This window comes from Myripristis murdjan, chromosome 8 (genome assembly GCF_902150065.1).
Source record: "Myripristis murdjan chromosome 8, fMyrMur1.1, whole genome shotgun sequence".
Lineage (NCBI taxonomy): Eukaryota > Metazoa > Chordata > Actinopteri > Holocentriformes > Holocentridae > Myripristis > Myripristis murdjan.
Window position 1 is genome coordinate 20814022 of NC_043987.1, and position 12829 is coordinate 20826850.

Genomic DNA, 12829 nt, shown 5'->3' on the forward strand with positions numbered 1-12829 from the left:
AGAGAAAATAGACCATTGGAGGAGTTATTGTTTATTGCTGTGGGCTTTCCAAATGAAGCTTAAAATTGCTTCCATTGTTATATTGTTACGGGCAGATGCAGACATAGGCAATAGAGAGTAAGCTATATATATGTCATCAGCATCATTAGCCAGGCTGTGCCCTATAACGCAGCCCAGTGGGAGGGTGTGCCAGCCAGCAGAGCTCTCTGAAACAATGACCGGTCTCCCAGTCCACGCTCCTCTTGACCCCTTGTCCATCCCTCTGGCAGTGAAACAGCCTCACAGAGAATGAAGGCGAGGAGAGGCAGAGGAAAGAGAGCAGAGCAAAGCCTCTCTCGTGAACACTGTTGGCCACCACTTCGTCATGGAGCTGCAGCAGAGAAATCTGACACTCCCCTTTCCTCCCACTCCTCCACCTCCACCTCCACCCCACCCACACACCCTCGCCTCAGAGGCGTGACTCATAGAGCGAGAGAAACCCTGCCCAGAAAATCCAGCATGTCAGTTCAGCCGGACATTCAAAAGCCAAGAGAGCGGGCCAGAGGCAGAGAGTGGGGGGAGAGGTCCAGACATGAGATGAGAGGCCACTGATTCCTGTCTCTGTTTATCTTTAATTTGGTGGTTTCAGCACACAGCTACCTCTCCCACACAGCAGCTGAACTCCACTTGTGGATGCAGATGTTATTCTTTCACTGGCTCTTGCTTCTGGAAAAACTTTTGGAAGAACTCGAGAGGCAAAGAAGAGTGGAATCTATATAATTTGAAAGAAGAGGAAGTTTCAAGGGTTACGCTCTACTGTTTTTTTGTTGTTGTTTTTTTGGTTTGTTTTTCTTACTGATTCGGATTGTGGGTCTCTCTTCAGCATGGCAAGCAGAGGGAAGCTCCTGATAGTGGGTGAGTCACATTTGTCATCTGCTTACACAGCAACCCCCTGATGCTATGGAAAATGTTCTGCGATTACAGAGGGGAAAAAATGTTGAGTGGCTAGAGGAGGGAAATCGACTGGCTACAGCAGAACTACGAGTACAAACTTTTAAGTTGGCAATGAGCCATCCCACATGGCCAACACGGGATGCCACAGTCCTTTCAAATCTCAGACTAGATTTTAGACTTGAAATGCTCCAAGCCAAAACAAATATTGAATGGCAACTGTTCCTATTTATTATTCTTTTAATCAAACATTTTTAATTAAACATTTCATCATTATCATGATTCAGAAGTTCAGAAGCGCACAGTATGACTGCTTCTTAATTTTGTCAGTGTGGCGAAATTCTGAAAAAGGTGAAAAAGGCTTCACTGATTATGAAAATAAAAACTTGATATAGCTCAAGCTTCTTCCTTTTGTTTTTGCTGTCTCTCTATTTCTCTTAACTCTACAAGTTCTTGATAGCTTATTTACTATCTGATCATTACTTTTTTTTTAGCAGATGATGACTATCGCAATCCACAAGCAGCTCATGTATGATGACTTTGGTGAAGTACTTTCCAGTGACACAAAAAATCCGCCAACAGTCTTGGGAAAAGTTACACTGTTGAAATAAAGGGGAAAAAAAGTGAGAAGCTCAAGCTGTCACAGTTCAAAATTCAGCTGTACTTTACAGTCACTTGGAGCCAGAAGCCTGAGTGTGGGAAGGAATACATATAAATTAGGAAAAAAAAGAGAGTGATGCTGAATACAGCAGCTTTTCTTCAAATAACACACTGTCTGAGTCCCTTTCCACAGAGGGTCTTTGTTCCTTTGCTTTTAAAAGATATTAATATACCATGAGCTCATTGCATGGCATCCACTCTAACACACACACACACCACACACACACACACACACACACACACACACACACACACACACATACACACACACACATCTTCCTTCAGACAGAGTCACTGAGCGTGTTGCCAAGCAATCACAACATGGTGACAACAACAACAGATTATCAATGGTGTCAAATGCAAAAATTTTGCATTGCAAATGGTGATGTTACAGAGTGACTCTGTGTGGACATATCTGTACCTAGATGTGCATAATCAACACCACAATGCCAGCTGGCCACACCGGGGAAATACTCCAGCTTAACCATTTTGGTTTTATATTCAGTTTTAAAATCTTATTTTTCTTCAAACAAGTGAAAAAATCTACCAGTGGGGTGAGATAATCCCACTTGTTTCCATTCACTGCAGTTTCACTTGTTTGAGGAACATTTCTGAGAACAAGTGGACTTATCTCAACTCACTGAAAGATTTTTTCACTGGTTTTAAGAAAAAAAAATCAGATTTTTAACACTGAATGTGAAACTAAAAATAACTTGCAGTGTAACTGGAAAGCCGTAAAAATCCCTGTCACACACTCCTAAATGTAGTGGAAGAGAGTAAATTACACAGTCAAGTTTTAGATCATGCAATGCAACTAATGCAAACACTTGCATTAGCTGGTGAGCGGTGGGGGAAATGAAACCGCAGTCTCTCTTCCTGTTGTACATGCATTACACCCATCTGGTGTCATTTAAACAACCACAGAGGACTGACTCTGTACTCTCACAGCCTGAGGATATAAAGGTATTTTCTACTTGTGCCATGCCAGCTGTGCTTCCTCATACAGAGGAAGTCGAGCTCTGCCATGTACAGTTCAGGGGAATTAGAGGCTAATCCTGTGTGCAGATGCTGCTGGAACAATATGAGGAAATGAGGCCATTTACCTTTTCTACACAGCTTTGCTAAAACCTGAGATATTACAATTTGATTTATGTGGTTAGCCTTCTAATTTGCCCATAGCTACACTGCCATATCTTGAAATGGTAAAATACAATGAATTACTGGGCATTTGGCACGGGTGCCGCAGTGTTAATGGTTGGGAGATGGGGATGAGCCACCCATCTGCTGATGAGCTGCAGACTGACTGAGTCCCGTTTGCCTTGCAGTGCTCCATCTCTCCGTGATGACGGTCCTGTCACACACAACCTGCCCTAAAGGATTTCATTTGCAGAAGCAACAATGTGTCGGTATGAAAAAGTTTTCTTATAACACAAGATATCTTATTTATGACCCAACATGGCAAAAAAGTGATGCCAGGATTCATTTTGTACTTGCTTTTCATAAGTTATTCATCATTGCATTCAGGGGTTTAGAATGCTATATTATTCAGTGTGATAAAATAAATTATTTGTTGGAATTATTAATTACACTGAAAAGAAACTCCATCTTTACACGTCTGATACTGAGTCTTTTTTTTTTTTTTTCTTAAACCAAGAGTAAAATATTTGGTAATGGGATGAGCTAACCCCACTTGTTTCTACAACTTTCTTGATTCAAGTGCCACTGATACTTTTGGAGTAATTTGCTTTATTCTGCCTTGTTTCAACAAATTTATACTTGCCCCCAGGAAAATTCATGCATTGGAAACAAGTGGATTTATCTCATCCCCATTCTTATTCAAAAAAAAAAAAAAAAAAAAAAAAAAAAGTAGGATTTTAACACTAAGTATGATTTGTTAGCACAGAGATTTTTTTTAAATAATGTATTAAATAAATAAGATAAATTTTCTCCAAACCTTCTGCTGTGAAATGGGTTTGTTGTAAAATGAAGTAAGCTCAGGCTTCATGCTGCTGAGACACATTTATATTTAAATTCATCTATCAAGTGCATTCATTCAAATGTTGATTAATGTGATACCCCTGTCTCTTTCCACATCTTTCGTTCTGTATGTGCTGTTGATCTCAGATTATGATGAATGTGAATTTGATGAAGACTACGAGGCTAATCCATGTGGTGAGAATGCAGAGTGCATCAACACAGAGGGCAGTTTTTATTGCCATTGTGCCGATGGTGCGGTTCTTTCAGCTGGAACATGTAAAGGTAAATTACCTTGTTCTCTTGGAGACAGGGCAACAAAAAAATACAATTTTAACATGTCAGTTAGTATGATATTTATTGTTAAAATCTTGTTTTTTCTTCAAACAGTTGGGGAAATCTGCCACGGGAATGAGATAATCCAACTTATTTCCAATGCTATTCAAATTTCTTGAGTCAAGTGTCATTTTCTCAGTAGTAGTGGGGCTGATCTACCTTACTCTGCCGTGTTTCAACATGTTTTTGCTTGTTCCCAGAAAACAAGTCAGTCAGTCAGTCAAACAAGTGAAAATACATTGGAAATAAATGGGATTATTTCACCTTTTTCACTTATTTTAAAAAAAAAAACATGGTGTTTATTATTATTTTATATTTATTTTACTGGTAGGTTGTCATCCAAATATGAAAGGCCTGTTATCTTTTGTTTTTAAGACGTCAATGAATGTGTGGAAAATGGAGACATCTGTGGACCTAATGCCAAGTGTTACAACACCATCCCATACTATTCCTGCATTTGTGATGATGGATTCATCACCAATACTGGAGCTGAGACTTTTCGCCAGGGTGACAATGTTACATGTAGAGGTAAGATGCCAGTGAACATCATCAGTTCACTTGCAGCAGAGCAGGTGGCTCTCCTTGTGACATTCTGTGAAGTGCGATCTTGAAATATCTGTAAAAGACAAGAGACTATTGACTTTTTCCTGTGGCAGTTGCCTCTTTTAACTGCTCTTATCAACCCTAAATGTGTTTTTCTTTGTCCTCACATAGATATAGACGAATGTCAGACATCTAACCTTTGCGGGCAGAATGCGGCATGTGTCAACACCCTGGGCAGTTTCTACTGTGCCTGCAATCCTGGTTTTAGACTGAGATCTGGCAACACAAATTTCTCAGAGAATGGGGAGCAATGCGAAGGTAAAGGACTATGACCCACCTGATTTACAAAGCAAATCAACAATTTCAAAGTGATTTTACCTCACTCCTCTGATAGCTTCTTTTCACTTTTTTGTTATGAGGAGGATGAGATTTTTCACTTGTTTTAAGAAAAACATGTTTTTTTAAAACTGAATATGAAACTAAATGTCTCATACAGACAAGGGTTTTTGCAGTGCAAGCACCATTTTGGATATGAACATGAGATGATAACAATATTCTTGTTCTCTTAGTAATATATGGACATACAGTGGAACTGATTTCCCCTAATTGACTCATTTCCATTTTAGACATATGTATAATTGATATGACAATCTGTGGAAATGGAACCTGTCACCATGAAGCCAGTGGCCATTACTGTGCATGCCATGCAGGGTTCACCAACTACGGCAACAAGGAGGCACGCTGTACTGGTGAGAATTAAAATACCACCTAATTTTTCAACACATTCATTACGACGTTGATTCCCAGTAGTGCATTTTCACAAGTTATGCGCTATAATGTTGTTGGCAGCAGTGAATCAATGAATAACCTCCTCTTTCCTCAGAACTGAGCTGTAATGCATTCAAGAATGACAAGAGTCCGGATGAGGTACTAGACACCAGAAACAGTTTTATCACACCTAATTCACACAATAAATTAAAAACATCAACTCCCAGGAAAATAACCGTCATAGGAAAATAACTCCTTTCTCCATTTCATTCTGTCTCCATTGCTCCTTCCCAGAAACTTCCAGGTACAGAGGATGTTATGAGGTTGATGGAGTCTCGCTGTTTGGAGCTAACCGAAAGTGAATCTCCAGCAGAGTTAGACGGCGAGGCCCTGCTAGAGGTACTTCTGCATGAAAATGAAGTGAAAAATGCAAAATGAATCCACAGATAGTTACTGGTGCTTCATCAGCCGTGCAAAAATAGGAGGCGCTACTCCCCCTCCGGCTCTGTCACATGGTGTGGACAAGGCTATGCACAACATTGTGGTCTGTTTAGGCTGAACTGGGATGGTATGCAGTCTGAAAGTCTCTGTCAGGCTGACTCTGTCTCCTGTTTCGTCCCCCGCTCCTGCCCCTCCCCTCCTCATCTGTGGCTGCAGAGGCTGCTGTCTATGATAGACGAGCTCTTGTCCAGTGGAGCCCTCACTGATAACAGGAAAGTCTCCACCTTTCTGGACCTGGTGGAGACAGCTATGAGGATGATAGGGCCCTTGATCAAGCTCCCCAAGATCAAGAAATCCAGCGTTCACTCAGGTTAGAAACAATCAACACACCAAAACAATAGAATTCGTAGTTTCTTTGTTTTTTTTTCTGTTTTGCTTTTGCGATTGCTTTCCTGTTCACTGAGATAAGTATGACTTCCATGACAAAGATGTTTTGAAGTGTTTTCTTCTTCCTCCTCCTGTAGAGGCAAGAGGTCACTTATGTAACTTCACATCAAGACAATTTTTTTTTTCAGTGGCGACAAAATTTCTCATTCCTTGAAATCATGCATGTGCTCCCACGTAATAAATAATCTTTCTGCCTGGGTCCAGAGCTGGAGCTGCAGATACGCAGGGGAGCTGTGTTACCCAAAGGACCCGTGACTTTGGCATCTCGGCATGCCCAGTTGAACATTTCATTGGAAACAGCTGCCGGAGAGGCCTCCTTTTACCCAGGTCATCATCATCAATATAATGAAACCACTTGTAACCACTTTCATAACGTCATTTAATCCATAGGTGTCATCTAAAGTAAATGAACATCCACTTAATCGAGTGTGTCTGTGTGTGATTGTCATAGGCTTTGCCACAGTGTCCTTGCTGAGCTATAAGAACCTGGAAGGCTCCACGGATGGCTTCTTTAGCGGGATGGAAAAAAACAAAAGCTTCGAGATCAACTCCAAAGTGGTCACTGCCGTTGTTAGTAACAGAGACACAAGTCACCTCAACGAGCCAGTCATACTGACTTTGTACCACCTGAAACAGGTAAGGAAGGACGCAAAGTCCTCAATTTTGCATTTCAGAGAGCATGAATGCTATAATAAGGTAACTGTTGCAATATCTATTCATAACTGGTGGCTTATTTTATTTCACAGAGCAATGAACATAACCACACCTGTGTGTACTGGGATTCCACCGAGGGTGGTGGGACATGGTCTGCTCGTGGCTGCAGTGTCATGGAGTCCAATGCTGACTACACTGTATGCTCCTGCAACCATCTGAGCAGCTTTGCAGTGCTCATGGCCCTCCATGAGATTGAGGTTAAAATTTCTCAGTTACTTTGGATACATGGGGCGTATAGTGCTCACATCATCAAAGTTCAAGCCTCGTCTGCTGTATTCAGTGATGTAACTCCCCTCCCTCCTCCTCCCTTGCTCCCAATAGGACAGGTTCGACTTGCAGCTGATCACTTGGGTGGGCCTGTCCCTATCACTGCTGTGCCTTTTCATCTGCATCCTCACATTCTCCCTGGTCCGCTCCATCCAGAGTCCTCGAACCACCATTCACCTGCACCTCTGCATCAGCCTCTTCATCGCCAACCTTGTCTTCCTTGCAGGCATCTCCCGCACAGAGAACCGAGTAAATACAAAAATAGTTGCAAAATACTATGTCTGTCACATATTTTGCAGTCACAATACCTGTGCTGTCCAGACGTGTGCAGTGAAAGGTTTCAAATAACATCGAATGACATCAGTGTTTTATTATTGTTAACAGTGCGTCAAGTGATTTCTCCCTGTTAGTCATTTCTCAGTATCTTTTTTTTTTTTTTTTTAAATCACTGATGTGTCCCTGATCCTCTTCTCTCCCCCCTGCTGCATCAGCTTGGCTGTGCAGTGGTGGCAGGTCTGTTGCATTATTTCTACCTGGCAGCGTTCTGCTGGATGTGTCTGGAGGGCGTGCAGCTCTTCAGGATGGTTGTCCTTGTCTTTAACACCAATTTCAAAACCATCCCCATGCTGGCAGTGGGCTACGGAGTCCCAGCTGTAATTGTGGCTGTATCTGCCATAGTCAATGCCAAGGGATATGGCACCAAGAGACAGTAAGTTCCCTCCACTGACACTGATTTTATTTGTATTTCATTCTAAAATGGCTAACCACTGGTATTTTGTGGTGTGTTGACTGTGGTGCTCAATAAAAATTCAAGAAACTGATGTATATTTTAGCTGTTGGTTAAACTTGGAGGATGCATTCATCTGGAGTTTCTTCGGCCCTGTCTGTGTCATCATCATCGTAAGTGCATAAATTGACTTTGAGATCAAGAGTATTGCTAAAATTGACCTCTATTTTTTTTCCATAACAACTTATCTCCATTCCTTTTCAGATAAACATTTTCTTCTTCCTCATAACTGTTTGGAAGCTGGCACAGAAATTCTCAAGTTTAAACCCTGACCTGACCAACCTACGCAAAATTAAGTGAGTCTGCAATCAGCAACTTACCATGCTGACGGAGGTGCCTCCAATCTGACTGATGTGTATCTTTGCTGCCTCCTGCAGGGCATTTACCATCACTGCCGTGGCTCAGCTGTGTGTGCTGGGCACGATGTGGATCTTTGGCTGTTTCCAGTTTGACGAGGGCACATCAGCCATGACTTACCTGTTCACTCTCCTCAACAGCCTGCAGGGCGTTCTGCTCTTCATCATGCACTGTTTGCTCTCCAAACAGGTTGGTCACATTCCTTCAAAGCATCAGAAGAGAATAGGCAAATAACCACTAAGGTATTACTGATATGTAAACTGTGCACCCTTCCCTCTGCAGGTGAGGGAAGAGTATGGCAGCTTCCTTTCAAGTTTCTGTGCACCTCAGAAGAAAAAGTACTCCGAGTTCACGTCTTCCCAGGCAAGCAAGGCACAGGTGAGCAGTCTTACAAGCTCAATATTTAATTGTAGTGTCTTTGTTACATACAAACATCTATAACATTGATCTGTATTCTCCAGTAATGTAGTAGGATAAATGACCGCCATCTTAACCAGTCATGACAATATAAAACCGAAGGATTTGCTGAATTCATAATGATAAATAAAAATTAATTGAGCCATCGATTACTAGTCCTCAAAATGTATTTTGTCAAAGACAAATTGTTAGAAAGAGGTAAGAAACTAAGCTCTCCAACTGGCCACAAAGCTCAGCAAGAAAAACAGAAGCTACAAGGTCTATTTGAGGCAATATTTTAAATAATAGCTACATTTAAAAATGCCACCAAGCAAAGTTTTTTGTTTTTTTTTTTTACAAAATAAATCAGCCCATTAATTCAAACATTTAATGAGAAGAGATATGATCTGTATCACCACTTCCTCTGTGAGATTGCTTAAAAGACATTTAAGAAACACACTAGAGCCAAGTGCTTGAGGAAGCCATTTCAAAAAGCAAACTTATAATTTTCTTCCGGAGCCTCGAGATAAGGAGGCAAAGCAGTTGGTGTGAAGTGAAGCATGCGGTATCTTGGTGACTGAGCAGAGCCAATCAGCATAATGAAAGAGCAGTGAATGAGTCTGTTGTGACTGACTGGGTCGCCTACACCTTCTGTCATCCTCAGACCTCCAAGAGCACCCAGAACACAGGAGAGTCTCATATCTGAGGAGAGAAAGAGTGGCCTGGGAAGCATCATCAGACTCTGACTCATTTCCTGACAATAAGCCATCTCCTGAAAGATTTGTGGTGGACTGCTGCCTGCTTTTTCTTTCTTTCTTTTTTTTTTTTTTTTTTTTTTTTTTTTTTTAGCTTGTACACCTGTTTGGTTCAAGGAAATATATTGTATATAGTATTATTCTTTACCATGAGTTGGTCTTTATATTTCAAGCTACAGAAATGTTAATAATAATATTCTACAAGTGAAAGCATCCATTTCAAAATACTTTGTAAAATTCCAGACTCCAAAATACTGTATATTTTGGAAAGAAAATGATATCTACACCAGTCAGTATTTTTCAAAAAACACAGATCATTCTATCCGAAAGTGCATAAGCTTCTGTTTAAGTATACATTTTAAGGCAATGAAATAGAAAGTATTCTGTGCTTTACTTTCATGATAGCCATCTTGTTGTATATTATGCTGAGTATACTCCTCAAAGAAAAAAAATAGTAAATATCTTCTGTTCATTTTGATGCGTGCAATAAAAAAAAATCTTGGTTTGATCATCTAACTGGGCTTATTAAATCACCCAGGTAGCTAGGACAATCTGAAAGATTTTCTGCCACTTTATTTGTAACACTTTTTTTTTTTTTTTTTTTTTTTGTATTTACAGGAACAGGGATGTTTAGTTGTTTGTTTTTGTTGTTTTTCTCTGCTGTACCTAGAAATGTTATATAAATATTACCAACAAATAAGGACATTTTTAGACAAAGATGGATTTGAAATGTATATTTTTTTTGTATATTTCTGTACAAATCTGTATAAAGTTGAGCAAGTTACAGTCTTGCTGCTCCAGGAAGAGGCAAATTAATGTTACATGAATGAGAGCTAAATGCATGAGTAGACATAGAGTTTATTATTTGTTAGGTTCAGGTAATCATTGTCTCAAAACTTGAATGTTCAAAAATGTCTACTGCTATTATTGTCTGCTAGAATATTGTATGGACAGAACAAGTCATGAAATCAACTCTTCTTTTTATATTGTTTGCTCAAATTTAATTATATTTGTTTTGAATTATCTATTCACATCTTTTATATGCTTCACACTGTACTTTTTTTTTTTTTTTAATAAATATGTAAATGCCAGGCTACTCTCATGGAATAATTATCATTCTGGTACCAAGGTCTCTCCAGTACTAGTTTTGTAATAAGTATTAAAACTAGAAGGTAAAAATCCTGGATTGCATTTTAAACATCTGAGGGAGGAAGATATGTTTTGTTGTTTGGCTTTACTGAAATTACACCCAGACAGAGGTAGGTATTGAGAAACAGACAATCGGAAGAAATTAACAAAATAAGATTGGAGTTATTGATTTTCCCTTTTCTGCTGTCTTTATTTTTCCACAATGTTCCATCAGGAATCCATGGCTATTGCTCTGTCCCATAGCTCTTTGCTGGTCGCTGCAACACTCATTTGCCTTATTGATCTGTAAAGCAAATAACGGAAGGCAATACAGGCAGCAGAAATCAAAAAAAAGCTCTTTCGCTCCCCTCTTCATTCCTTCTTATTTCCTCTGGTGGATCATAGAACTCTGAAGTCTCAAAATGTGCCCTAAACTTTTTTTTATTATTATTTTTCATTTAAAAGACAAAAACAAACCTTAATTAGCTCCAGCAACAAATTACAACAAAACTACACATTACTGTAGATGACTAAGTATTGCCTTTTTAACCAGCTACACTACGAAGCTTGTTACGCTCAAAGTTGAGGCCCGTCTAGATTTATATGCACCTTCTAACCAAATTTCTACAGCAGCACGACCCATGTCTCTTTGAAGTGAGCATCAGTTTTCAGTATTCCTTGCTGGTGCTGCAGTGAGCCTCCTGGAGAAGGAAAAAAAAAGCTTCAGTAAAAGCATTAGACTTACTAAAATATCTGTCAGGCTGACATTACACTTTTGTGTTGGGGTAATCTTGTGTGAATAATGTCTAATCTTCCATCCAGGATTCCACAGGTGCATTAGAGACCTGCAGGGTGAGCAAAGAGCATTACTCTGCTCTGATGCCTGTGCTTTTTAAGTGTCCAGTGATTTTTATATGTGACAGTAGATAGTGATAATTATAGACATAAACACAGAGAAACTTGTAATTGTTTTGGTAACACTATGAACATTTAACTAGACGATTTAAGTATTTGCAGACTTTGAACGTAGCTGTTCAGCGTGCACCGAATCCGTTCAGCAAATTTTGAAAAAAAAAAAAAAAAAAATCTAATGGACAGACATCAAAAGAGGCAGGTCAAGCAAGTAGACACATCAGCCCAGACACAAAAGACACAGAGTGTCAAACTGCAGAGAAAGAGCCTAAGTTGTGAGGCAGAGGAAGAAGACAGGGGAGAAGGAGAGAAAATGACTGTGTGTGGAATATAAGGACGCTTGAATTTGGAAAGCGAAGGCAGCTCTGCAGACCAGAGAGACACACTGAGGCAGCAGGTGGGTAACACTTCCCTTCTCTCTTCTCTCAATCTCTGTAATTTGTCATCGAAAGGTAAGTTTCATTTACTGCTGATAGCCTTGTTCATTTGTTTTTTGATAGCATGCTTTTGACAATTGTGTATGGGAGCAAATTAGTTCAAGTGAAAGTTGAAAACTATTTCCATGTTTCCATGCAGTAAACTAACAAGGTGAATTCCTGAGAAAGCTGTGATCCTGTGTTGGTTTTACCCATTACATCAACTTTAGCTGTGAGTGGGAGATATATAAGAGGAAAAAGGAGACGATTAAGTGTAACAGGGATTTTGAAGCCTTGACAACAGAGGCAATTGAATTTCTATCCCTGTTCTGGCTGGATGTTCCTAACACTGTGTGTGTAAGCTCTAATGGTTACTAACACTTTGATTACACTGCAGCTGCTGAGAAATTTAATCCGTTGTTTGAAACATTCAGCGATACAAACTCAGCAAGAGACTTGGAGGTAACAGAGGCTTCTTGTCTGTTGTCTAAGAAAGATATGGTGACCTGTATCGCTCATCTGTCCAAAGCATCTCCACAGAATATTGTATGATGAGTTTGACATGACAAGTTTCTTTTGAAACTGGTCACAGAATTCTGCCTGTCCTGAGCAGAGCTTCTGAAACCCACTGAGTCAGGCAGACCTCTTGTCATTTATTCGCACTCACACCGGGGAAATTGCAGCCTGTCACATGGCTGTTCTTGTTGTAGGCACCTTGACTGTTGACAAGGCAGGAAGGGAGAATTAACAGACATGGGTGGAAAAAATAAAAGTCAGTTGTACAAAAGGAAAATAGGCACATAATCAATTTATCTAAATTATATGACAAAATTACTCCATTATATTCAATATGGTAGCTGTGCAAAAATGGCATGGGTAAAAGGAGGGCACATAGTCATTTATTTTTTTACTGAAGCAACAAATTAGTGTCCCTGTCTACTCTCTGGGGAGCCTGCGGAGGAGTGTGTGACTTAAAGCTAAGGTGACAAGAACCAATC

General features: G+C 40.0%; 1 protein-coding gene across 1 annotated transcript; it reads left to right on the forward strand.

Moving 5' to 3' along the window:
* The first annotated feature begins 535 nt into the window (after positions 1 to 535).
* Positions 536 to 10379, forward strand: adgre5a (adhesion G protein-coupled receptor E5a). The gene is made up of 19 exons (XM_030057432.1): positions 536 to 894; positions 2916 to 2996; positions 3715 to 3849; positions 4276 to 4428; positions 4615 to 4761; positions 5070 to 5192; positions 5327 to 5370; positions 5506 to 5610; positions 5869 to 6022; positions 6304 to 6426; positions 6551 to 6735; positions 6846 to 7010; positions 7135 to 7329; positions 7572 to 7789; positions 7914 to 7980; positions 8072 to 8163; positions 8245 to 8413; positions 8507 to 8602; positions 9285 to 10379. The coding sequence occupies exons 1-19, from the start codon at positions 864 to 866 to the stop codon at positions 9324 to 9326; spliced, it is 2325 nt and encodes a 774-aa protein (XP_029913292.1). The 5' UTR covers positions 536 to 863; the 3' UTR covers positions 9327 to 10379.
* Positions 10380 to 12829: the final 2450 nt, after the last annotated feature.

Bases quoted from the DNA above. Each gene is read 5' to 3' on its own strand.
- adgre5a (XM_030057432.1), top strand. From the start codon at position 864: ATGGCAAGCAGAGGGAAGCTCCTGATAGTGG. The intron at 8,164-8,244 runs GTGAGTCTGCAA...TGCCTCCTGCAG, and splicing joins ACCAACCTACGCAAAATTAA to GGCATTTACCATCACTGCCG. The intron at 8,603-9,284 runs GTGAGCAGTCTT...TGTCATCCTCAG, and splicing joins CCCAGGCAAGCAAGGCACAG to ACCTCCAAGAGCACCCAGAA.